The following is a 25,026-nucleotide window of genomic DNA, read 5'->3' on the forward strand; positions in this document are numbered from 1 at the left end:
CAATGCATATCCTACAAAATTAAGAAAATTGAGGGAAGGGGATCGGAAGGGTGTGGGGGAATTGGTGAAAGGGTTGACATTGATCAAGATGCATAGCATTCATAAACTGCTTCCCTGAATGGCAGCTTTTCCCTACAGGTGTTTAAAGATAACAAAAAAAGCCAAGTTTCAGTCATTAGTTTTGATACATTAGCCACCAGAGATGGTTTGCAGTTTTGTTTGAGAAGTGCCCATCAGTCAGGGCTGCTATGCCAGCCGGGGCCTGCATGCAGCCGTGCAGACCCTTCAGCAGATGCACCCTCCCCCACATCAGTCGCATCTTTAGGTTGAAGTGAATTGCTGTTTTAAGATCAGAGGAAATAGACACAGAAATTGGGGATAAACTTGAGTATTATTAGGATTTGCTTTCCCAGGGTCTCCCGCACACAACCCGCTTTGCTGTATCTATGCCACCTTGAGCTCTCACTTCCTGGGACCAGCTCTGATTTTCCTCATCTCTGTGTCTTTGGGTAATGAGAGCTCCTATGTGTTTTTTTTGTTTTTGTCAGTCGTGGGGCTTGAACTCTGGGCCTGGGCGCTGTCCCTCGGCTCTTCAGCTCAAGGCTAGCACTCTACCACTTGAGCTACAGCACCACTTCCTCCTATGTGTTCTTGTGGGTTGTGTTGAAGGAGGTCTGCTCACCACTGTGCGTTCATGTCCTTCCTGCAGCTTCTACGGAAGAGGCACATTGGGAATGACATCGTCACCATCGTCTTCCAGGAGCCTGGGGCGCTTCCCTTCACGCCCAAGAATATCCGCTCCCACTTTCAGCACGTCTTTGTCATAGTAAAAGTGCACAACCCCTGCACGGAGAATGTATGCTACAGGTGAGCCCATTGCTTCTCTGTCCTTCCCCAGCAGTCCTCTGGACACATCTTCAGCTTGAGGTTATTTGTCCACACCTGCAGACTTACTATTTCCCACTCTATCTCTCTGCTACCTGTTCTGTCCCCTTGTAAAAGAGAAAGAGAGGCCTGGTCACTTCAAAGGGTAGATAGTGCTTTCCCTCAGCTTCCTGAAAAACTCCACCTTGCCAGGCCCCCACAATATGTTGGTTCTGGCCTCTGGGCTATGTTATGCAGCCATTAAGTTTGCCTCTCCTTGAGTACATGAGTCCTTCAAGCCTTCCCCACCCTGCTGAGACCAGGAAGCCATCCTTGCTTTGGTGACCTGGATCTGAAGTCTTGTGTGTGACTTGGCTCCTGAGTGCATCCTGACCAGGCTTCTTTAGCTCTTGGCCTGGTCTTGGGCTCTGAGCTGTACATGTTGGCAGGTATGCACTTGCCATCATAGTTTGAATACAGCTCTCTGCTTGGCCTGGGCAGGTACTTCGTTTTTCTTATCCTTCCTAAAATTGAGAATTATATGTCTCTACTTTATGATGTGGTTACACAGAAGACATAGCTTACATGGAAACAAACCAGGAGAGTTTCTGGCATTTGCCCTAAGTTGTTTTTGTTTTATGATCTCAAAGCAGTCATTGCTAATTGAGCCAACTAGGATCAGGCCACACATGCCCAGAGTCCTTGTGGAGAATGCAGACCTGTGAACCTGCAGAGCTCTGTCCACAGGCAGGAAGACCAGTATATGCTTCAGACATTGCTGGCCTGCACCTAGCCCATCTGAAAAGAGCAGACTGAAAACCACTAACCACTGGACCACTTTGGCCTCCTGACCTGCTATCCATTGCCTACTGAAATAGGCCTAGAAGTAGACATGAGGCCACATGTTCCTTGCATGGGGTTCTTACATATCTCTATGCTTAGGCTATTGGCCCAAGTGCTCAAACCTACTTTAAGAAAATCATAGCCTATGTTCTGTACAAGCACTGTGCCTAATAGATAGTCCTGGTGCAAACATAGTAAGCTGGCTGCTTCTGAGCTCTTACCCCACAGGCTGTACCTATACAGAATGTTCTAAAATGCACCTTCCTCATAGATTGGAAACCTACGCCTAAAGTTTATTGTATTTGGTACTATTTTTTTGGCTTCTTACTGTTTTTAGGTCAAAACAAGTATTTTAAATTATTTTCTATCTTTATGGCTATATCATGAGCTCATTAGCAAAATGCAAAATGTGAAGGTCATAACTTATTCTCATTTAAAGTTTTCTGGTTCTAATTAAATTGCTACTGAAAGAATGTATGTTATAACCAGCATATATCTGCCACAGAATAAAGAGTGCAGTGCTTTATCTTTGCCATGGCAGAAGACAGCATATGCAGTCCTTCCGAGCGGGCCAGTGGCTTGTGAGGAACCACACTGGTTGTGAGATACACGTGAAAGTAGTGCCTCAGCTATTGTCTCTCACCCGCACCCACCAGGCCTGAGGCTGGAGAACAACCCTACAAGTTCACTAGTCATCTTGACACTGGGCCTTTGGAAGGGGAATGTTGCTCCTCTCATCTTCTTGTCCTGTTTTCTTCCTCAGTGTTGGAGTTTCCAGATCAAAGGATGTGCCATCATTTGGCCCCCCAATCCCTAAAGGTGTGACTTTTCCAAAGTCAGCAGTGTTTCGGGACTTCCTTCTAGCCAAAGTAATCAATGCAGAAAATGCAGCCCATAAATCAGAAAAATTCCGAGCAATGGCCACCCGAACCAGGCAGGAGTACTTGAAGGACCTGGCTGAGAACTTTGTCACAACTGCCACAGTAGACAGCTCTGCAAAATTCAGCTTCATCACCCTGGGCGCAAAGAAGAAGGAGAGGGTGAAGCCCAGGAAGGATGCCCATCTGTTCAGCATCGGGGCCATCATGTGGCACGTGGTAGCCCGGGACTTTGGCCAGTCTGCAGACATCGAGTGCCTTCTGGGGATTTCTAACGAGTTCATCATGCTGATAGAAAAGGACTCCAAGAACGTGGTCTTCAACTGTTCCAGCAGGGATGTTATTGGGTGGACGTCTGGACTAGTGAGTATCAAGGTGTTCTACGAGAGGGGAGAGTGTATCCTGCTGTCTTCAGTGGACAACCGTGCAGAAGACATACGAGAAATTGTCCAGCGACTAGTTGTAAGTACCTGGTCTGTGTCTTCCACCATCCTCGTGTTTCACTCCCAGATTCCCAGTAGGTGCCATTGGGGACACTCTTCTATATTTGTAATGCATGGGGAATCACCTGTTGCTTCCAAGGTGTAGAGTCTGTGGGAGTCACTGAGCAAATACAGCACCTGTCCTAAAGTGATTAAAAAATTGCTCCAACTTTGAAAAGAACACTGAGATGTATTTACTGTCATGTGAAGGAGAGCCAGAAGCGTGTGGGTATTCTCCCTGTCTGTGTTCACTGACCTGACACACCTGCCCAGGTAACCGGTGGATAGAGTCTCTACCCATCTGAATGCCCGGATCTCTGTGCACTGCCCACACTACGAGTTTAAACAGGGCAGTTCTTTCATTGCTAACCAGATTAAGTGATATTAATCTCCCTGCTATGGATTCTAAGGATATTTTGCAGAAATCGCCATTTAGTTGAAACAATTTAAAATACAAGAAATCCAACTTAAAAGAGGTTTTTTGTTTTGTTTTGTTTTTTTGGGTCCGGTCGTGGAGCCTGAACTCTGGGCTTGGGCGCTGTCTCTCAGCTCTTCACCTCAAGGCTAGCGCTCTACCACTTGAGCCACAGCACCACTTCCGGCTTTTTTCTTTTTGCTTATGTGGTGCTGAGGAATCGAACCCAGGGCCTCATGTATGCAAAGCAAGCACTCTACCACTGAGCCACCTTCCTTCCCAGCCCCTTGGTTTTTTTTTTTAGATGTGATTTTTAGTCCAAAACCCCAACATTGATCTCCCTGGTTTTAACAGTCACATTCCTGCTCCTGATTTTTACAAAGCAAAATTTAGATTTTAGTTTGAGTATATGCAATAGAAGCAGCATGAATATATCCAGCTATTTCAAGTTTTTAACTATTTGATATAAGAAGGTGATATAAGATGAAAACATGCTTTGACTGTAAAATGTCTCCTTTGTACTTCAAGGAGGATGTATTATTATTTTAATTAGAAAATATTTAGTCACTATGAATCATTTTAAAAGGAGAAATTACACACCCATTCTGGTCCCCTTTCCTCCCACTGTTAGAAATCTCCCATCTGTTATTAGAAGATGCTGTTTTATTAAAATCAGTGTCTTGTCAGCCTTGGGGAGACAGTCTCCTTCTTGAATGAAACTATCCACAGTAAAGGACCAGTCAGCATGTGCAGACTAAGCTGTGAGTGCAGGCGGGCAGGGTCTGAGGTGTCAAGGACTCCGGTGAACCTCAGGCTGCCCTGAGGTTTGGGTGATTTTAGATTTCTTTATTTTAGCACATCCACTGCATAACCACAGTTGTCCTTCTGAAAATGCAACATATATGCTACTTCTCTGACCACCGAAACATGCCTACCATATATGTTCACACCTAGGTTTATTTGCTTTCCACTCCGTGGGCCCACCCTGCCCTGGCCCTGATTGCCTAAGCTGCCAGAGGTCAAGAATAAACCCTACTCCAGCAGAGGGTGACTCATAACCTGACACACTGGAAACAAACCACCCCACACATGAAGGGAGAGGAACGAAGGACTAGAGCAGCGTGGCAGCAATGACCCCCATAGAGGATGCACAGAGATCTGGCAGTTGCCTTTTATGTCCATGTAGATAAGACTCAGGGGAGGACAACTGAAGGGCCCCCCTGGGGTCCACCTGAGTCCACGAGGCCCCACTCAAAGAGCTGGTGAATTTCTTAATAACTCTTGGATCATGCCCCTGCATTTTATTGTGCACCAAGACCTGTGAATGTGTTCTATATAGTCCCGGGCACAAGAACAGGAAGGAGACTGCTTCCAGTGGTGATAGGATCTCCAGAAAGGTGGAGAGCATCCCTTTCAGACTTTTAGGCTGTTAAGAAGCAAAGAATGATACATAAAACTGAAGTAGAGGAGGCAGCAGTGGGCAATTGGAAGAGGTCAGAAGAAGAGGCAGAGCCAGAAGGACTCAGAAACAGCCAATGATGGCTGTTGTAATATGTGAATGTTAAATCTCACCTGACAATCTCATTGACATTTGAAAGAAGAAAAAAAGGCAGGATACATTGTGAAGATGTCATCTTTTGGTAGGATTGTGTCAAACAAAATTGAAAAAGAAGTGAGGGAAAGCTTCATCCGTGCTTTACATACTCAAAGTGCTTTTTCAGCAGTGTTCCTTTTACAGTTCATAACTTGGAAAATGTGAATGTTTTCAAAACTTTATATCCCCAACTAACACTTGTAGTCCCTTCTTTCATTCTGCTGCATCCAGAATGTCATGCTTGTCTGAGAGAAGCAGTCATTATGTGGCTTTGGGTAACCATGGAAACAGGATGCTGATGGGGGCAGCCATTCCCACCCCACAGCTGTCCTCACAGCCCAGGGCTCATTAAACAGGTATCTGTGTGTTCAGAGCATGGTTCATAGAAGGGGAGCATTTATTAAACTGAAACTTCTATCCCGCCCCAGGCCTTTGGAGATGGGCTATGATACCTCCCAGCTTGAAATTTCCCTCAGAAAAGTGATGTCAGAGTCCTCAAACGGTGTTTAATGAGCCATGTTTTCCTTTCATGGCATTGCACTTAGCGCTTAGTCAGCGCCTCTGAGGGCTACGTGGTCTAATTACTGAGCTTGGAGCCCCAGGAGGGTGAAACCAGCTCTCCTCTCATGCTCTGCCTGGGGCACTGCACAGATTCCTACTCTTCAGGATGCACACTGGAGCTGCTTCTTCCTGGGGTTGTCTTTGGCCCCCAGAGATAGGCAGAAGCGGGAGAGACTGCAGAGCAGGGAGAGGTCGCAAAAGGGGGAAAGATGACAGAGGAGGGACAGATAGCAGAGGGGGAGAGGAGATAGAGGGGGAGGGGCACCAGAAGAGAGGGGGAAGGGGAGAGGTGACAGAGGAGGACAGGTGGCAGCAGAGGGGGAGAGGCAGCAGAGGGGGAGAGGTGGCTGCAGGCACAGGTGCACCCACTGTCACTACACACTCTGGCCTGTTTAGTGCCCCATTAACAGAGGGCCATGCTCCTGGCTAGTAGTACAGGCAGTCCCTTCAGAAGAGAGGCTTGAGGGGACAGAGCAGGATGTGGGCAGGCAGGGTGCTACGCAGAGAGCCTTGGCAGCTTGGCCATCTGACCTCGCTGGGCTCCTGCCCGAGTCCAGAAGCGACTTGGAGAAGGCACTTTGGGCCCCATTATTTTTTAAGTGAAATAAAATTGTCCACTTGGTTTTAGTGTTTGATGGTTGAGACTTACATGGTCTTGAAAGTGTTTTAAACATTCTCTCCACTGCTGTAATCTGAAGTGACATTTACATCAGCTAACCAAAGAAGGAAGCGGAGGGAGTAAAGCTAAGAAGGTCCCAGGCAGAAGTGTTCAAGCAAGGGCAGGACTCACATGAGGAATCTGAGCCTTTGGGGAATAGAGCCAGCGTGGTGCTTTGGTTAACTCCCTTGCACCTACTGCCCAGTCCCCTGTGGCGGGCCCCAGATTTAAGTGTCCCTGACTTGCTACCTTGGCAGTCAGCTGGCCTGGCGCACCCAGGGGATAGCTGGGGTGGAGTCCGTCTGTGTCTCAGGCAGTCCCCAGAGCAGCAGCTAAGACCTGAGCATGAGGGCATCTCACCATCTGCTTTCCCCGTAGATCGTGACGAGAGGCTGTGAGACTGTGGAAATGACCCTGCGGAGGAACGGGCTGGGCCAGCTTGGCTTCCATGTGAACTTCGAGGGCATTGTGGCTGATGTGGAGCCCTTTGGCTTTGCCTGGAAGGCAGGCCTGCGCCAGGGCAGCCGCCTCGTGGAGATCTGCAAAGTGGCCGTGGCCACATTGACCCACGAGCAGATGATAGACCTGCTGCGGACTTCTGTGACTGTCAAGGTGGTCATCATCCAGCCCCACGATGACGGCTCACCTCGGAGGTAAGCACAGGGAAGCTGGGAAGGAGTAGCAGACTCTCAGAAGGGGTGGTCAGAACCTCTGCCCATGTGACCTAGCGTCAGCCATTGGAAAACGGTGGAGAAAGGTTGGAAAGCTGGTTACTATGTGGTAAGTGACAAGTTCTAACCTTGGTAAGACACCAGCTTTATAAAGTTAGAGTAAGTATGGACCATAGGGAAGGAATGACACCAGCTGGCTGTCTCAGCCCAGAGACCTGTGCCTGCAAGGAGACAGCTGCAGCACAGCACAGCCTTCAAGCTACACCCCTCTTCACAGTCACTTCTTTCTGTACCAGGAAGTCAGCCATGAGTAACAACACACTCAAGGCAATAGTTCCCTATGTCTAAAGAAGTGGTGACAGCTCCTACTCATTCGATGTGTTAGCAACAGGCTGTTTCTCACAATGGAAAGCAGTCCTGTTCTGTTGCTAACGAAAAATAATAATGCTCAGCATCAAGAAAGTGCTAGGCTAGAGATGAGGGGTGAGGGTTAAGAGCATGCCACCCTGTGCACAGGGCCATGTGGGCCGAAGTCCCACAGTAAAATCCCCAGCTTGCCCTTTGCCTCTCCCAGGGGGTTCCTGCAGGCAGCCTCCAGAATGCTGGCTTTGGAAGAGTGGGAGTGGCTAGGTGTCTCAGCCTGGCTGTGTGGCCCTGGCAACTCCTGTGTTCTCTCAAAGCCCCCTTCACCATCTGGAAGACGGGGCCAGGGTGCTGCCTACTTCTTGCAGTTTTTATGTTAAATAAGATGATGTCATAAGTACTTAGACCCTTCCAGCAGAATCAGGGCTCCCTTAGTAGTTTAGAGAAAAGAAAACTCTAAGATAACCATTTCAATTTCCTTCACATTAAAGAGGAAATTCTTCCCATCAACTGTGGACCACTGTGCCCACTTTCTGGCTTCCATGCCATGCTTGTCCTTCCTCTCTCTCCCCCTTCCTCTAGCCGGTGCTGTCCAGGGGCTCATTCATGCTCTACATCTGCACCTGAGCCATGTATGGCTGTCCTGTACTTGCAACAATAGCTGCTTTTCATTTTCATTTTTATATTTAATTAACCACTTATAGATAGTGGCTTATCTAGTGGATGGGTCAGCTCTAAACCATGATCTCTTAAAAAAAAAAAAAAAAAAACAAGCTAGGGCTAAGCACTGGTGGTCCATGCCTATTATCCTAGCTACTCAGGAGGCCAAGATCTAAGGATCTTAGCTCAAAGCCAGCCTGGTCAAGAAAGTCCATGGAACTCTTATGTCTAGTTAACCACCAGAAAACCAGAAGTGGAGCTGTGACTCAAAGTAGTAGAGTGCTAGCCTTGAGTAAAAGAGCCCAGGATCAGCACCCAGGCCCTGAGTTCAAGTCCCATGACCAACAACAACAAGAGTGAGTCTTATATTATCTTGGTCCATGGGTAACACGCAAAATTTCTCAAAAGCCTCTTCTATTATCAATCTACCACTTAAATTACCATTATCAAAAGAAAGCCACTCTGGGCTTGACTTGTCTTGTTTTGCTTTGAGCTTGTGTTGGCTTTTTCAGTGAGTCCCAGGTTTTATGTCTGCTGGGGAAGCCCTCTACCACTGTGCTACACTCCAGCCACAACCTGATGGTCATGGTCATGTGTCCTGTATTTGTCCAATGTGGTTATCAGTGCAGCTTAGTTAACAGGTTGACCTGCCATTGAGTTCATTCTTGTGTCTGACTCTGCCCTGTGAAATCCTTCACTCTCAGTATTATATGGATCACACTTAGCACTTAGTACAAAGAAGATGAAGATGAAAAAAATGCTTGGCTTAAAATGAGACTTGAAATAACTAAAGACAATTATTTTATGCCTTAGAAGCTCAAAGGCTGTGTAAGTGAAAAATCTTTCACAGTGAATTTTAAGCCAGCTACTAGAAATGTTTATGGATAGTAAGGTTCTTCTTCCATGCTAGAAACATAGATATATGACTGTTGAGAATCAAGTCTTGTCTGTAATATAGTCTGACAACTTTGCAGTTGAGAAAAGTGTTTCCAGGTCCTTCCTTTGGGTTAAAAAGAACATTACTTGCCTGTTTTTTTAGGTTTGGTCTACTGTTGTTCAATAAGAAATTCTCTATGTACTCAATAAATCTGGGTAATACAAATAATTAGGTTACCATTTTGTCTGGCATTTAGGATATGTAATGTAAAAGAATAGAATTTCCAAAGAATTTCCAAAAATAAATAAAAAGTACAGTGTGAAAGTTCTGGGTATTACCTTTTTTGGAGAACCTATTTTCCCTCCTAAAGAGAAAAGAAGCCATTTACCTGTCTTTATACATAATTATTTGTTTCGTACGTATACATTATTGAAAATAGCCAAGTGTATTTACTTAGCGATTTCACCTCTATTTCTTAAAACTCTCATTAATGTCATCCCCTGAGTTACATGGGATTTCCCCTCCCAGTCTTCCAGATTCTAACCTAGCCAGCAGGGCTGTTTGGTGTGCCATAAAGGTCTTTAATCTTCCATGTATTGTTTAAAAGTCCTTCAGCTTAGTGTCATGTGATTTGCTATGAATCTAAATTTTTTAATTTCTTCAGTCCATGTCTGTGTTAGTCCTAGGTGTGATTTCTACCAGTGACTTTAGGCCTGGCACCGCTGCTGTGGTCAGAGCCTTCACAGAAACAGGTCCCCTGCAGCCCAGCCCTGGGCTCCAGCCTCAGTACGCAGAGAGGTATTTTTATTCACAGCCAGGTCTTTAGCAGTGGCATACTTTCTGAGGCTTTTGTTTTATGGTTTTTCTCTTTCTGCCTTCTGGAGAGGAACCCAGGCCTCAGGAATGCTAGACAAGCAGCCTACCACTGAGCACCATAGTTAGGCCTCAGGAAACGGTAAAGTAGGCTAATAGGGGAAATGGGTAGCTCTTAATTCCCACAATGGGGAACAAAACTTTAAAGGAATCTTATTTAATTACAATAGTTCTACAGCAATGCATACAAGGACCTGGGTCAAGCTAAAGCCACATTTTGATTTGTGATATGGAAAATTACCTCCATCTTATCTCATAAATTGCCTTTTAATTATCAGGGAGGGAGGAAAATTCATTTTAAATGACCAGGTATTTGCATTTGTGTGTATAGATGGTTTTTACCCTATGAAGTTGGACTTCATATAATTACAGAGGACTAAAAAACAAGGTATTTTAACTTTCATAAATACTGTGGAAAAACATTTCTCTTTATTTTTACATTTATCAACTTGGTATTCATCCTGCAGTTAGGAAATAATTTGACTTGGAGCCCCTCTTCTCCACCAGCAGCCCAAGAAGCCTCTCACATACTAGCTAGTTTCTGGTTTTCCTGACCCTGGTTATAACTCAGATGCTGCTGCATTAAGTGAAGCCTGTCTTAGGGAAATTATTTATGGCACAACAAAAACACACATTTTGAAATCCCCTTCTTTTCCAGCTCAGGGCAAGACCTGTCCAGCTGTTCCAAGCTTGAAAGGAAGTCAGAGCCATTTTTAGCCTTTCCTGGAGGAGTTCCAGGGAGCACCAGGCTGGGAGGACCCCTGGGAATGCTTATTAAAGGGACCCCTGCTGGGGATGGAAGCCTAAGTGAATGTGTGCAGGCTGGCAGTGAGTGGCTGGGCAGCATGGGAATTGCACTCTTCAGATGGAAATGAACTTCTGAAGGGTAGAGGAGGCCACCGAGCAGCCCTCTCTGTGGCAGGCAGGAAGAGGAGTTGTGCTGCCTCTCACCCAAGGTGCTTAATTAAGATCTCAGTTCTGCCATGGGTAGCTCAGCCTTCAGCCCCAGAGGTGGCTGACATTACGAGGCTGGTAACTAAAGGAAGTAACAGCTCATCAGAATTATGCATGAGCCATTCCACAATGCTAGTGAGTTTAGAAATACGTCCAATAAAAATGGAAATGAAATTCCTTGCTGTGGTGCATCTGTTTTCTGTGATTTTTCATGCTTCGTTGACGTATTAACCCAAGATATATTTTACTATATAATGCAAAACCATGGACATTTCCTTAGGTGGTCCTAAGTCTAAATGGGTGCCTTCTCATCATTGTGTAAAATTAACTATGTTCTTGTTGACTGTTTCCTGACTGCTCAATGCCCTCCGGTACACAAAAAGGATGTAGAAATAGAAATAGGAAGGAAAACTGATGGAATCCTGCCAGATTGCAGCTGTATTGGGGGTAGGGGGAGTAATGGTGAGTTGAAATCTAGACTCAAGTGAGTTTTTAGATTAGAATTTTCCAGCTAACTTGTATGGATAATAGGGAAATGACATTCTGATACTTTTTGGTAATGAATTTTCACATAAAGCATGGAAATGATACGGTTTTACTTTTGAGAGGACTTTTATGATGGCTGTTCTGTGTCTTCAGTCCAGTTCTGCCAGCACATGGCTCGGGTATTCCGGCCCTGCAGTGGACTCCCTGACTCAGTTTACTTTTTAATCCATCAGTTACTTGGAAACTGGCCTGCTTACTGAGGTCATGAGCAGGACAGGCATGATTTTTACTTCTCTGGGTTTCTTGTAGTCTATCCAACATTCAAAACAGAATTTCTTACTCACATCTTGGGTACTTGAAACCTATTTTCTGAAACTCATATAACAGTTTATTGCTTGACCATAAAGATCTCAAACTAGTGCCTAAGATGTGGTTGCCTTCTCCCATTAACCTTCTTACTCTACTGCCCATGTTCCAACTCCATCCCTCTGTACTCTACTGCTCGTGCCCCAACTCTCCCCCTGCACTCTACTGCCCATGTTCCACTCGGTACTGTACTCTACTGCCCGTGCTCCAACTCCATCACTCTGCACTCTATTGCCCGTGCTCCACTATACCTGCACTCTACTGCCCCTGCTTTTCCATACTTTACATTGGGACGGTTATCACCTCTAGCAGGAAAGCAGAGGGTGGCCTGCAGCAGAAGCCATAGGCCATTTCCTCATGGACATACACTCACCAGAAATCAAGCATCAAATAGGTAAGACTGGAATCTTCTCTGTATGATACCATATTATTTAAGTACAGTAAAACTTTATTCCTGCTTTCAAGCTTTTGAAGAAAAACAAAAGGAAGTGGTTGGTTTCAGCAAGAACCTTCCAAGCCTTTGTAACTCTGGAGATAGAGCATTCACCCTGAGCCCAGCCAGGAGGGAAGAGAGGCTGCTGATGGCTTCACTTTCCATATCACAGGACACTCAGACTTTCCCCCAAGGCCTGGGTCAGGTGGCTTTGTGAACTAAGTGTCTCTTCCTCTACTGTCTAGTTATGTCTCTCTTGCTATCTGTGAATTAATAAGAAAGTCTGTTGAGACATGAATTGCTATTTCGTGTCGTGCCAGGTTCAGGTCTAGCTTGCTGTCATCTTTACAGAGAGTTCTGCTACATGGTTGTGTCCAGCAGAAAACTTTAGGCTTTCTGGGTACCAGAGCAAGTCTGTGGCTGAGTACACGGGCATGAGTTAACCCATCAACCTATGAGATGGTTTAGAAAGAGTCTGATTAAAATACCAGGGATTAGTTCAATCCCAAGGGCTGTGAAGGAGTTCTTTTATAAAATGCATGGTACTGAAAAATATGATAATTCACCTTATTTTATTTTTTTTACGTTATTGTTTCTGAGATTCTCTTGGAAATGATGACATAACATGAAGTACATTAACTATTTCTTGGTAGCTTTCTAAAACAAATGACCATGTGTTTTGGCAAGCGCACTGGCCTTGGAGTCCAAAGGACTGTATTCTAGTTATTTCTAGCGTTCTTTCCCCTGACCCTCCTTGACCTTTTGTCCTAACAGTGGAGATTTTCTTCCTACTTTCTTATGTGGGAGACTAGGTGCTGCTTGAGGCAGGTCTAGAGGGAAGAGCCTTGTAGCCTGCACCACTTGTGGTGATAGGTTCCAGTGAGGATCGGGCAGCGCAGCACCTCGTGCAGTTTTACGTCTGGGGACCCCAGTTAAATTTGGGTGATTAAGCATAGCCTGTGATTTACCTGGTTCGGTTAATTTGCTCAGTCAGCTGACTTTTTTCTTTGCTTGTAGCAGTATGCATTCCTCCTTTGAACTTGCTCAGTTCTCCGGGTGTTTCCTCCTTACTTTTTAAGTAGATTAATACAAAGTAGTAAGTCCTACTTTTGCATAAGATGAAAAGAATAAGATAATAATGACAAGTCCTTCTATAATGAATACCAATAAAGGAAAATTTGCAGCTCTGAAGCTTCTTAAGTTTTTAAGTTACCCCAGGTTACCCTACTCCAGACAGGTCAGCAGCGCCCCTACCAGGTATCTGAGTGGTGGATGTAAATGGAGGCTCTTCCCAGACGCAGAAGTGCCACTGGAGGGAATGGGTACTTGATGCCCTGGTGAGGACCTTCCTGGGTCTCTGGCAATACTGTGCGTGGCAACCTAGTGTAGGTATCTGCTGGTTGTGAGTCAGAGGGGACCCCATGTACTGCTGGATGTGCCCCCAAACAGGAAGGAGGGCAGCCCCACCCCTCAGGGAGTGGAGAAGTTGGGGGGGGAGCAGGGGGCAGGTCCAGGAGTGCAGCAGTGGTCAGTTTACTCCTGTCCTTTGTGCAGGATGAAGTCATCAGGGCCGTCTATGGTGGTGAGTTCAGTGAGACAGACGTACTATGAGCTCCTGGGAGATTCCAGCCCATGAGTGCTACATTTGCAGCTAGTACCTCATGAATGACCTGCTGGGTCTGTGCAGTGCTAGGAGACGAGCACCCAAAGTTTCTGCCTGCATAAGAAGTGTTAAGATTGTGTTCCTTTTAACTGAAAGCTGAGTTCTGTTGACCCCTACATAGCATGGTGATCAGCCATGAAATTGATGATGGGGGTGTGGTGTTGGTTGCCGAGCAGAGAGGAAGTCAATGTCTACATTTGCAGGGATTGCATCTTTTTTCCCCCCACTGTCAGAAAATTGAAAAATGTGTCTCCCTCCCTTGACTCAGTGTGGAAGGGAAACCAGGCGTGTGTCCTTGACACATGTGATTTTATACTGTACAGGAAAACAGCATGTCCTTTCTTGATACATGTTTCTGTTCCACACAAGATTGGCAGCTAGTTTTTTCAGTACTATCTTCTATGAGGTCTTATCCATCTGTCGGGGTCTCTGCTGGCCTCCCTTGCTGGTCAGCAGTACTTGTCATGTGCCCTCTATAACAGGGTGTTCGTGAGAGGAACGAGGTATTCTGCCTGGAGCCCCATGTGAGTGCCAGCCAGGGAGAGGGTGGTACCCAGTAGGTTTATCTCTGCAGACCTCAGAGCCACTCTGCAGGCCATGGGCAGTTCTGACACCACTGCCCATACCTCTAAAATCCAGTTCTATCCTTCAAGAAGGTTCTTGTAGATATGGAGAACTGACTTTGCAAATTGGGCCTGGGGTTTTCTTTATAGTCAGTGGCATTTGGTGTCTTACTGTTGAAGAAAAGCAGATTCCAGCTCCTGAGCACTGCTGGCAGAGTGTTCAGATTTGACAACAGGCATTTTAAGATGCAGCCATTCTCTTGAGAAGAGTAAATTTTGTTAGAACAAAACAAGGCTGAATTTTAGTATTTGAAAGATAAGAGGCGGAGAGAGAACTCCCCTCTGACCTTTCCTCCATTGATGCATGGCCCAGGTTTTTGCCAAATCTGTCTCAAATATAAGCCATGATTTGGCATTCACATGTTTTTCCTTCCAAGACGCAAGCGAAATTGTAGTGTCCTGTTGAGGACACCAGTCTGTGAGCATGAATTAAGCAGACCATTACACTGAGCCATCTACCTTCCCTTTACTTCTTCCTCCTCCTAAGCAAAGCAGATTGCCTTTTAGACTTCCGGGCTGGCAACCCCTGTTCCTATTATTCCCATTGTAACCATAGGCCTGCTCCTGTCATTCCCATTGTAACCCCAGGCACTTGAGTTTTGGTAGGGTCAGTTGCAGTCTCCCTGGTTCACCCTCTCAGGTGCATGGCCCTGAGGACCCCAGCCACCTGTACATCCAGGCTTGCCCCCAGTATAAGTGAAATGGGAGTGAGTTCTTGGGTGCTTTGGTATGGTTCTGCTAGGATTTTCTGTTAGGAAGAATCACTAGACCCAGCAGATGTGACATAGTAAATGAGAAGCACTTAAAACAGTCCAAGTCTAAGAGTAATCTGTAGAGAGCTTCGTGGCATTTTAGAAAAGAAATACTACCCAGTATAAGCCTGGCCTTGTGGGCATTTGACCCTAAGGAACTATCTAACTCAGAAAATCCAGAGAAGAGTAAACTAATAAGAAAGAAGTGAAATTTGCTTTGTGGTAATGAAGTAGAAGTGAAATAAAACATAAGAACTGAAATTCACTGGAGTGCAGAGATCTTCCTTAACCTCTAGTGGAGGAGGTTTTCATCCACCCTCAGAAGGCAGCACCGCCACCTCACTTTCCCAAAGTACAAATCAGGACATTGCTTTTTTTCCTCTGTCCTTGAGCCAAATACTGTGGAGAGATTAGAAATAAGTTTTAGGCCACCCATAGTGTTTCATACCTATAATCTCAGTTGGAGGCTGAGACCAAAGGATCACAATTCTTGGCCAGCTCAGGCTAAAGTTAGACTCTATCTCAAAAACAAACTAGGTGTGATAGCTCACACCTATAATTCCATTTACTGGGAACACAGAGGTAAGAGGAGTCTGAGGCCTCCTAGGCAAAATTAGCTGGAGACCCTCTCTCCAAAGGACTAGGGGAGTGGCTCAAGTAGTAGTATAGCTGCCCAGAAGCCCTGGGTTCAACCTTGCAGCATGGCTGCAGAGGGCAGAGCGCCTGCCTGGTCCTTTGATCTCTTCTGAGCTTAAGATGAAATCGCTGTCTTCTCTCCACCTCACCCACATCTTCAGTGTTCCATGCCTAAGCAAGTACTAGCCATCACTAGGCAGCCTCACAACCCTAGAAGATTGTGGGAAAGTCAGTGTCAGGCAGAGTCCTGTTAAGGTGACCCAGCAACTGTGCGGAGGCGATAGCAGAAAGTGAATCTCCTGGGCTGGGAAGCTGGCTCAGTGGTAGAGCGCTTGCCTTGCATGCATGAGGTCCTGGGTTTGATTCCTCAGCACCACATAAGCAGAAAAAAAAAAAGCTGGAAGTGGCACTGTGGCTCAAGTGGTAAAGCACTAGCCTTGAGGTGAAGAGCTGAGGGACAGCGCCCAGGCCCAGAGTTCAGGCCCACGACCGGACCCCCCCGCTGCCCCCAAAAAAGTGAATCTCCTGTGGAACTGCAGCCAGGGAGAGACAGAAAAAGGAGGTAGGACCCTACCGGCCCAGCATGCTAGATGCTTTGTGCCAAGTGAGTTCTCAGCCTGTGGTCCCTGCACAGAGGGACCTGGATGCGCCTGACCCACGCTTTGGTACAGCACAAGGAATCTAATTAAAGGAAGCTGTTTTGACCTGACTGGTGAGGGTCTCTTACACCCTGATTATTAGCATGTGGTAAATGACACGTGGACAGCAGGATAGCTTGGTCACCACACAAGAAAGGTGTTTACAGGTTTCTGCCTCTATAGGCAGGACTGTGGAGCCTGATTCAGGCTCCTGCTGTGTGATTTTGAGCAGGTGTTCTTTGTCACTGGGCTCTGGCTTCCCATGAGAATAGGTGGCACTTGTTTTCTCCAGAAGTAGAGGCATTAAACCACACACAGTATGTACAGTATCTGGGAGGCCTCTCATGCCAGGGGCGAATCTCTCTGTTGAAGCAGTAGCTCCTCTGTAGGGAGTGGAGCATAGCATCCGCAAGGTCATACCAGCAACATTGTGGGGCCTGTGGGGTCACTCTGGCAGTGGCCCCATCTCCTCACCTGCAGAGTTGCTCCCTTTTAGTGTCTGATGTGCCATTTCTGGCAGAGACTCTGAATGGTAGGAGGCATTTGGGGATGTTAATATTACTGTGGGTAATGTGCTCCCTAGGGCAATGTCTGTGCTGTCAGGTGGAGCTGCGGGTGTCTGTGGCTCCACCCTGTCTTCTTGGCCCACCAGGGGGTGTTCAGAGCTCTGCCGGATCCCCATGGTGGAATATAAGCTGGACAGCGAGGGCGCACCCTGCGAGTACAAGACCCCATTCAGGAGGAACACCACATGGCACCGTGTGCCCACACCCGCCCTACAGCCTGTCTCCAGAGCCTCCCCTGTGCCTGGCACGCCCGACCGCCTGCAGTGCCAGCCACTGCTCCCGCAGGCCCAAGCCGCCATTCCCCGCAGCACCTCCTTCGACAGGAAGCTGCCTGACGGCACCAGGTAAGACCATGCTCTTCTTCAGATGATCCTGCCAAGTGGGTCAGAGCTCAGAGGGTAGAAGAGGCTTTTGCGTGTAGCTTGTTCTGAACAGTTAAACAGGCCTATGACACTTTGCTCAGAACAAGCAGAGTGAGCTCCGTCTAAATGACTGTTTTCTCAGAAAAGGAATTCACTCCTCAAAGTAAACTCCAATCCCACAAGAAGTGGGTAAGAATTTCTTACTAACTTGTGTAATTATGTCCCGAGAACAAAATAGTGGTGTGGAAGTTCATGCCCATTCCTTTTGTGTTGATTTTCACATGTTTTATGACCTCAGAAATGCAATAGGTTTCCTGAGGCTGGCTTATCTGGATCTCTTCTGATAGCATTGTTAGCATGGACTGGAAACCAGGCTACCTAGACTCAGACCTAACTCCAGCATTCCTGATGTGCTGGGCCTGGGCCTGTCACTTGTTGCTGACCTGCAGTTTCCTCGCCTGGGAAATGAACACAGCGATAATATAGCCCTCATCAGGGCATCGGAGGACTGAATGAGTGATTTGGTAAAATACATGGCCCAGCCCACATTATGTCTACTCAGTGCTTAACATAATTAGTCATCTGAAAAATGTGGCCATCCTCCACCTTCTCTAGTTAGTTCCCCTGGAGCAATTCCTCTTGAGAGCAATGTTCTCACTTGACTTGGCTCCAGGCCTCCTTATGTGAGAGTCAGCTGGGTCTGTGAGCTCCCTGAGTTCATAGGTGAATGCAGATAGCTGTGGGACAAGAGGCTGCCTCAGCCAGCCACACCTGAAGGAGAGGTCTGCAGAACCTAACATATTTAGATAGTTTAGGGAATTACAGAGACAACCAGCACTCCAGAAGACAGAGGGGAGCCTAGCATGCAAATCTTACAAACAGGCCACCTTTTTGTATGTCTGCAGATGGAAAAAGATTGCATTTGGTAGCTGCATGGAAATAATGTTCACCAGATTTCAGCTTTCTGCACTGCATAGGTTTTACATACAGAGCCAAAGCAGGGCCTGCATTGTTTCACGTAACCTGATTTCACAGTGGCTTCATAATTTATGTTCTCCAGGGCTGTGTTCCTGCATTTCCATCTTTCACCAAGAGGGATCATTATCTGTGCTTTAAATCTTTAGATAGCCAGTGCCTGTCCCACCACATCTCATTCCTATGACAAACTGCCAACTATAAGCCACTGATACCTTGGGGTGTCACAGATGCTTAGTTTGTCTATGATTCAGCCTGTTGACACCATTGCAGGGTTTTCTTGCTTCTTTTTGTCATTCATACATAGTCAAAGTGAGTTTGTTAGAATTATCAGTAGACTCCTGGCAACTGGCCTGATCCACTGATAATAACTCCAGTCTACTTTTCAGAAGCTCTCCCAGCAACCAGTCCTCCTCCAGTGATCCTGGACCTGGTGGCAGCGGACCCTGGAGACCACAAGTGGGCTACGACGGGTACTGCTCCTTGCCTTCTCCTTTCCTGCCTTCTTGCCTTCCTACCTCTGTCCCTCCTTTCTACCTTTCATGCTACCTTTATTTCTGGTTTTCTTCCTTTCAACCTTTCTCTCTCTCTGTCTGTCTCTCTGTCTGTCTCTGTCTCTGTCTCTGTCTCTGTCTCTGTCTCTCTCTCTCTCTCTCTCTCTCTCTCTCTCTCTCTCTCTCTCTCTCTCTCTCTCTCTCTCCCTCTCTCCCTCTCCCTCCCTCTCTCCCTCTCTCCCTCTCCTAGCAGCACTGGGGCTTGGGTTCAGGGCCTCAAATTCTTGCTTGGTTTTCCATAGACCTCTAGTGTCCTACCACTTGAGCCACGCCTCCATTGGCAATTAGAATCTTTTAGATTATGGATTTTTCTTCCTAGTCTGACTTGGAACCTCCACTCTCAGATCTCAGCTTCCTGAGTGGCTAGGAGTTTAGGTGGGAGCCACCAGTGCTTGTTTCCTTTCTACCCTTCTGGAACTGTGACTCATTCAACAGCCTTCACAGTTCACAGGTGGCACTTGAGGCCATTTGGGGAACATGGAAACTCCCAGGCAAGCATTTGATATATGACTGGCTGGGGTCAGATAGCACCATTTCTGGGGGATGGTGCTCACTGGTCTGTGATTGGAGCCTATTTTTTTTTTCATTTTGATAAGGAAAGGACTTCCACAAGGAAGTTAAGTGTTTGTGAACTCTTGGATGGAGGCCCTTGGGAGCTTCTCCCTTATTTAAAATGCCACTGAGGATGGGAGAAACTGGGTAGCATTGAGGCATCTGCTTCTCTGGGAGGAGTCGTGATGGCTGCCTTTGCACGTAGCTTAGTGGGGCCTGGCTTGGTTTTACATACTAATCTTGGGGATCCAGCAGCTCAGGCATAGCCTGAGGATGCTGAACACTGAGATACCACGGTCACTGGGGGCAAAGCTGCTGGGAGGAGAGGGGGAGTTGTGCTGGAAGGCGGGGGTGGGGGGATAGCTTTTCCAAGAGACTAGATTCCAGACTGTGGTCGTGAGGGAAGTTGAGGCATCATCTCCCAGGTGCAGGGCAGAGCTCACCCCTGCATCTCCGGGGTAGCGGCACAGCTCACCCCCTGCATCCAGTCTTCTGGTTGGGGCTTGGAATAGGTATTTGTAGTCTGATGTACATACCTTCCTCACCTTAAGAAATTCAGTTCCTTAAAGTTCTCAACTAATTTTTCTAAATTAAGTTACATATTAAACATAGAAGGTTGGTGGCTTTTGTTGCAGTTGTTTTGAGATGTGGGGGTTTTGTTGTTGTTTCATATAAATAGAGAAGCTTCTCTGGCTTTTTCTGTAACTGTGATCTGTAATCCAGACTCTGATGACAGGCACACCCCAGCAACGAGCTCCCCAGGAGGGCAGGGCTATATCTGACCCTGGACAGCCCTTCAGCCTCCTGGCCTGGGCCAAGCTGCTTCCGTTGTGAAAGGCTGCCATCTCAGTGCACAGTCAACCCCATGGTGGAACCAGAGCTCCTGGTTCTAATGCCTCTTCAGCTTCTCTGGTGAGGTGTCCAAGATTCTTTGTTTCCATCTTCCAGAAAACCTTTCTGGCCAGGGTTCCCCTTGCACAACCCCTGTAGAAGCCACTTCTGTCAGCAAGTGGTACGGCAAGAGGGAACAGCCCGCACCTTCCTTCTTAGGTGTCCATCCCCTCTGCTGATTGAGCACCAGGGCCCAGGTGCTTTGGAATGCGATGGATCCAGAGAGCATGAGGATGCCATGGAAGGAGGCAGGCACCCAGGTAACGCAGGGAAACACAGGTAACCCAGGGGAACGCCGTCACTGCTCCTCCCCTTGTCCTCCCCTGGGCATTGGGCCAAGGTGATCAGTCTCCCAACACAGGAGTGGGCAGCTGTGGGAGGCCATAGGTGCCTATGGCCTGGAGAGACTGGTTGGTTGTCAGCTGGCTGTGGATAGAAGTGGTTGGCTCTGATTGGTGATGTCATGACTGATGGCTTGCCTGTGGTTAGCTGTGGGCAGCTGTGACTGGTTGCAGTTGGCAGTTGGTGACTATGGTTGGGGTTGTTTGACTGGGTGGCTCTGGTAGCTATGGCTGATTGTGGTAGGCTGTGGTGGCTTGGCAGTGGTTGGCTGTGAATTACTGTGTGTAGCATTGGTTGGTTGTGGTGTGGTTGTGGATAGCTATGGTTGGCCATAAGTGGCTATTTGGTTGTCTGTGGCAGCAGTGGTTGATGTGGTATGGCTGTGGTTGGCTGTGTTTGGTGTGGTTGACTTGCTCTAGTTGTCCATGAATGGCTGTGGTTGTGTTGGTTGATCTGTATTCTTGTGACATATACATTAGTAACAACTATAAGTTCTAGAATCATAGTCTGGTTCATCTGTTGGACTGATAGTTTTCTTTACTCTTTTGGTAATACTGGAAATTGATGATTAAGCTCTCCTCTCTTTATGTGACAGAAACAAAGTGGCACGGCCCACCTTCCAAAGTCTTGAGTTCCTATAAAGAAAGAGCTCTGCAGAAAGATGGAAGCTGCAAAGACTCTCCCAATAAGCTTTGTCATGTAAGTCCTTTTTCAGCCTGGATCCTCAGCCAGGACCTGGTGACACATCTGGGCCGCCTGCTTGCTGGTCAGGAACTGCTCAGGAACCTGTGGCTCACCACACAGAACTTTTTGAGGAGAGGTTAAAAGGGGGGAAATGATAGGCTGGGAATGTAGCTTAGCAATGGAGTGCTTGCCTTGTATGCACAAAGCCCTGGGTTCGATTCCTCAGCACCACATAAACAGAAAAAACCGGAAGTGGCACTATGGCTCAAGTGGTAGTGTTAACCTTGAGCAAAAAAAGCTCAAGAACTATCCCCAGGTCCTGAGTTCAAGCCCCAGGACTGGCAGGGAAAAAAAAGGGAATAAGTTAGGGGATTTTTATTGTTGTTGTTACCCCTAATTTATGAGATGACTGCTAAAGCCCAGATCAGAGTGTGACTTCTAAGCCTCTATGTCCAGGGTGGGAGTTAGGAAATCCTGTCCCAACATCTCATCTTTTACCACTCACCCGCAGTGTAATGAGAATCGGAGCGTGCAGCAGTCCATGTGGCCCAGAACTGTGTGGTCACAGCCATGGCCACAGACCACTGAAGCACACAGTGTGTGGGCCATGCCACAGGCCACTTCCCCATTTGAGGGCTGTGTGTAGAGTGTGGTGAAGCCCCCAGGGAGACTGGGCTTTGGGGAACACAATTTCCCCTTCAGTGTAGAGGCATCTGTGTTGGCTCATGCCTAATAAAACTAACATGTTAAATAGGTTGGGAAATGTGCAGGTGGAGATAATTCACGTGCTCAGATCAAGTTCTTACCTCTTCCTCAGAGTGAGCTTGGAGATCATTCAGTTTTCAGAAAACAGACGAAGTGCTTCTTCCTGTCACTGTGCTCGTGGCCTGATTAACTGTGGCCACTCACATCCACCCCTGTGGCTCTCACATAGTGCTCCCAACAAAGGGCGCAGAGCCCTGGGCACAGGCCAGTCATCAGCCTGAAACTGCTGAGGGTGTGCTGGGATGGAGTTCAGGGAGGAGGGAGCAAGCTGCTCTGAAACCACCCTGGGTGGGACTCCTTCTCCTGGCTCCAAAGCCTATGAGTACCCAGGTCCTGCTAGTCTGCCTGGCTGTGGCCAGGACCACATCTGATTCAAGCACGCTGGACAGGACCTTTATTCTGTCGTCTTGGCTTTTGTCCTCCAGAGACCCCCAAGGTACCAAGTGTCTTTAGTGTACTCTAAAGAGAGTCCTGTCTCTGTAGCCCTTGCAGTGTTGTGTGGGGCAGGCTCCCAGAGTGGGCAGACACACTTGTGCTTGCAGGGTGTTTCTCCCCATGCAGTGCTTGTTGCACTCTGGTCTGCACAGAAGCCTCATGGCACTGGAAGCACTAGAAGGGTCAAATGACCTGCCTTGATGTCCTGCTGTGAAGACTCGCACCTGACTCTTCTGCCTCAGGTCGGGAGGAGGAAAGAGGGGGCCTCCATCTTTTGTCATAGGAACATTTTCTGGATAAGTGCCCTCCCTCTTCCACAGATATACTTTCCTGTGTATCTTCCCAGTCTGTTGAACCCTTGTTGATGCTTTATCCACCAACAAGTAAACAGAGGCTTAAAGACAAGGTACCCATTTCACTGAGTTATGAGGCAGGGTGAAAAAAAGGAAAATCTGTCTCTGTCCACACTGAGGCGGGCGTGGAGAGCTCCTGTGAGGCCCAGGCCACAGCTCTGTATCAGGCAAGAGGCAGTGAGTTTGGGCTTCTGCTTTTCTCTCCTCTCCAGATGGGAGATAAAGGCTGCTCCAGCCCCTCCAGCAGTAACACACTGTCCAGTAACACATCCAGCAATAGCGAGGACAAGCACTTTGGGTCAGGGGATCTGATGGACCCCGAGTTGCTGGGTCTGACTTATATCAAAGGGGCTTCCACTGACAGCGGCATTGACACAACCCCCTGCCTGTCAACCACCATCCTCGGTCCTGTGCACCTGGCAAGCAGCCGGTCCCTGATCCACAGCCGGGCTGAACAATGGGTCGATGCAGTGGACATCTCTGGGCCTGACGATGAGCCAGCCAAGATGTATGCCGTACACGGTTACCCCGCTGCCATCTCTGCCAGCGGTGCTGCCGACGGGAGCATGGGCGACCTCAGCGAGATATCCTCTCACTCCAGGTGAGCCGCCTCACACCCACAACACTGGCTCTGGGGACCTTCCTTCTAGGCCCAACTTCAAAAGTTCTTATTTCTGAAATCTGGTGGTTAAGGTGTGTGTGTGAAATCTTATGTTGGTGATTTTGTGTTCCCCCTTTGTCTGAGTTTGAAAATTTAAGGACAGCTGTGTGGAGTCAGATACCCCCCCCACAGAGAGACAATCCTTTAGGACCAGTGCCCTGTGGGAGTCTGTCCTGCATGGTGGCAGACCTCTGTGCTCCTTGCTTCTTATTTACAGAGTCCTCTCTGTCCTCCCTTGCCAGTGCTCAGGGACACTGAATGTCATCGTTGTCATTGTGTTTCTAGTCAGAAGGGACATCACTCATAGCTGAAGTGGACCTTAACTCATATAGCCAAACAATCCAGAATGATCACCGTTCTGCTTGACCCAGCAGCCCAGAACTGAGCCCCTTATCCTTAGGCTCAACATGGCAGTCCCCAGTTTGTCAGTATTCCCTTTGTGGCTGAAATCACCGTGCCACATGCCAGGCTCAGGCCCATCTGAAAGACTGATCACTTCACAGAAGAGATGGGTCCCTTCTCCTCAGTACCCCCTCCTCAGATTTCTCATGCATTACTGCTGTGGTTAAGGGTAGAATCATTAAGGGCAGCCAAGGTCTCTGCCAGCTTAACCAGGAGCTGAACAATGCCCAGGAGAGAGGACCCGGCAGCACATCTGTAGTATCCACGGGAGTCTCGTTTGCTGACTGCCTGGACAGGACAGTAGAATGTGGATACTGTAAAGTAAATATTCCTGGTTTGTTTGTTTTTTAAAAAAAAAACAGTTTTGTTCATTTTAAAGAAATACAGTACTGAAACAGTATTCAAGAATGCTGACTTCAGTGAATTTATGCAGTGAAATTATTCCTGTCTAGTTTGAGGAACAGTTAAGAACTGGCCATTCTGTAAAAGCCATCTTGGATTCTGCATAGTTCTAGCCCTATATTCAAAGTTCAGAACACTTGGAGACTACGGCTTCACACTGCCTTCTTTGTCATAATTGGTGTCCTAGATAGTGTTACTGCTGTCGAGTTTCCTGGGAAACTGCCTTCGGGGCACAATCACTAATTTGATGGGTTGAACATGAAAGTGCTGGGCCTAGTTTTCGATTGACCCTGTGTTTTCCACCATGTTAAACTGAGGGAGGATGCACACTGCTGACGTGGACATGGTCTGCACTGTGGGAGCAGATCCCAGACCACTTGGCTATTTTAGATGCACTCATTAGCCAACAATCTTTGAAGCAAGCACATTTCCATGTGGAATGTGGCTTCTGCCCAGTGCAGAACTTGGCGGTGAAGTGGAGTATTCGTGGTCCTCCTCTTGTTCAGCCTGCACCGGAGATGGGGCAGGCATGAGACCTACCCTACTGCCTGGTTTTTTGTGTATACTACCCCACTTGAGCCCTGCTGCTCAAGGCTGGGAAAACTTGTATTTCCTGTATTTCTGTCCGTCTCAGGCCAGCGTGTGGTCCCTGGGGAACTGTGGCCCACTGCTGCCCCTAGTAGTAGCCCAAGTAGTGAGGAGCAAAGTGTCCTCATTCAGGGCCAGGGTCAGCAGCCACCCTAACGAGCTTACCTCTGCCCAGACACACCTCCCCTCACATGTTCTCCTGTC

The 25,026-nt window shown here is 47.5% G+C and overlaps 1 protein-coding gene across 8 annotated transcripts in view; it reads left to right on the forward strand.

The window, feature by feature from the left end:
* The window catches only part of Sipa1l2 (signal induced proliferation associated 1 like 2), a 138,570-nt gene that overhangs the window by 90,119 nt on the left and 23,425 nt on the right, over positions 1 to 25,026 (forward strand). For 5 of the 8 annotated variants that reach the window (XM_069998132.1, XM_069998140.1, XM_069998134.1 and 2 more), the window contains exons 7-14: positions 710 to 867; positions 2,471 to 3,047; positions 6,674 to 6,948; positions 16,943 to 17,200; positions 18,571 to 18,666; positions 20,350 to 20,450; positions 21,128 to 21,231; positions 22,982 to 23,370. In XM_069998132.1, the coding sequence (XP_069854233.1) occupies positions 710 to 867; positions 2,471 to 3,047; positions 6,674 to 6,948; positions 16,943 to 17,200; positions 18,571 to 18,666; positions 20,350 to 20,450; positions 21,128 to 21,231; positions 22,982 to 23,370 (1,958 nt within the window). The remainder of the gene's footprint in view (positions 1 to 709; positions 868 to 2,470; positions 3,048 to 6,673; positions 6,949 to 16,942; positions 17,201 to 18,570; positions 18,667 to 20,349; positions 20,451 to 21,127; positions 21,232 to 22,981; positions 23,371 to 25,026) is intronic. The other 3 variants (XM_069998136.1, XM_069998135.1, XM_069998139.1) reach the window with 1 other exon arrangement.

This window comes from Dipodomys merriami, unplaced genomic scaffold (genome assembly GCF_024711535.1).
Source record: "Dipodomys merriami isolate MVZ:Mamm:240054 unplaced genomic scaffold, mDipMer1.0.p SCAF_51, whole genome shotgun sequence".
Lineage (NCBI taxonomy): Eukaryota > Metazoa > Chordata > Mammalia > Rodentia > Heteromyidae > Dipodomys > Dipodomys merriami.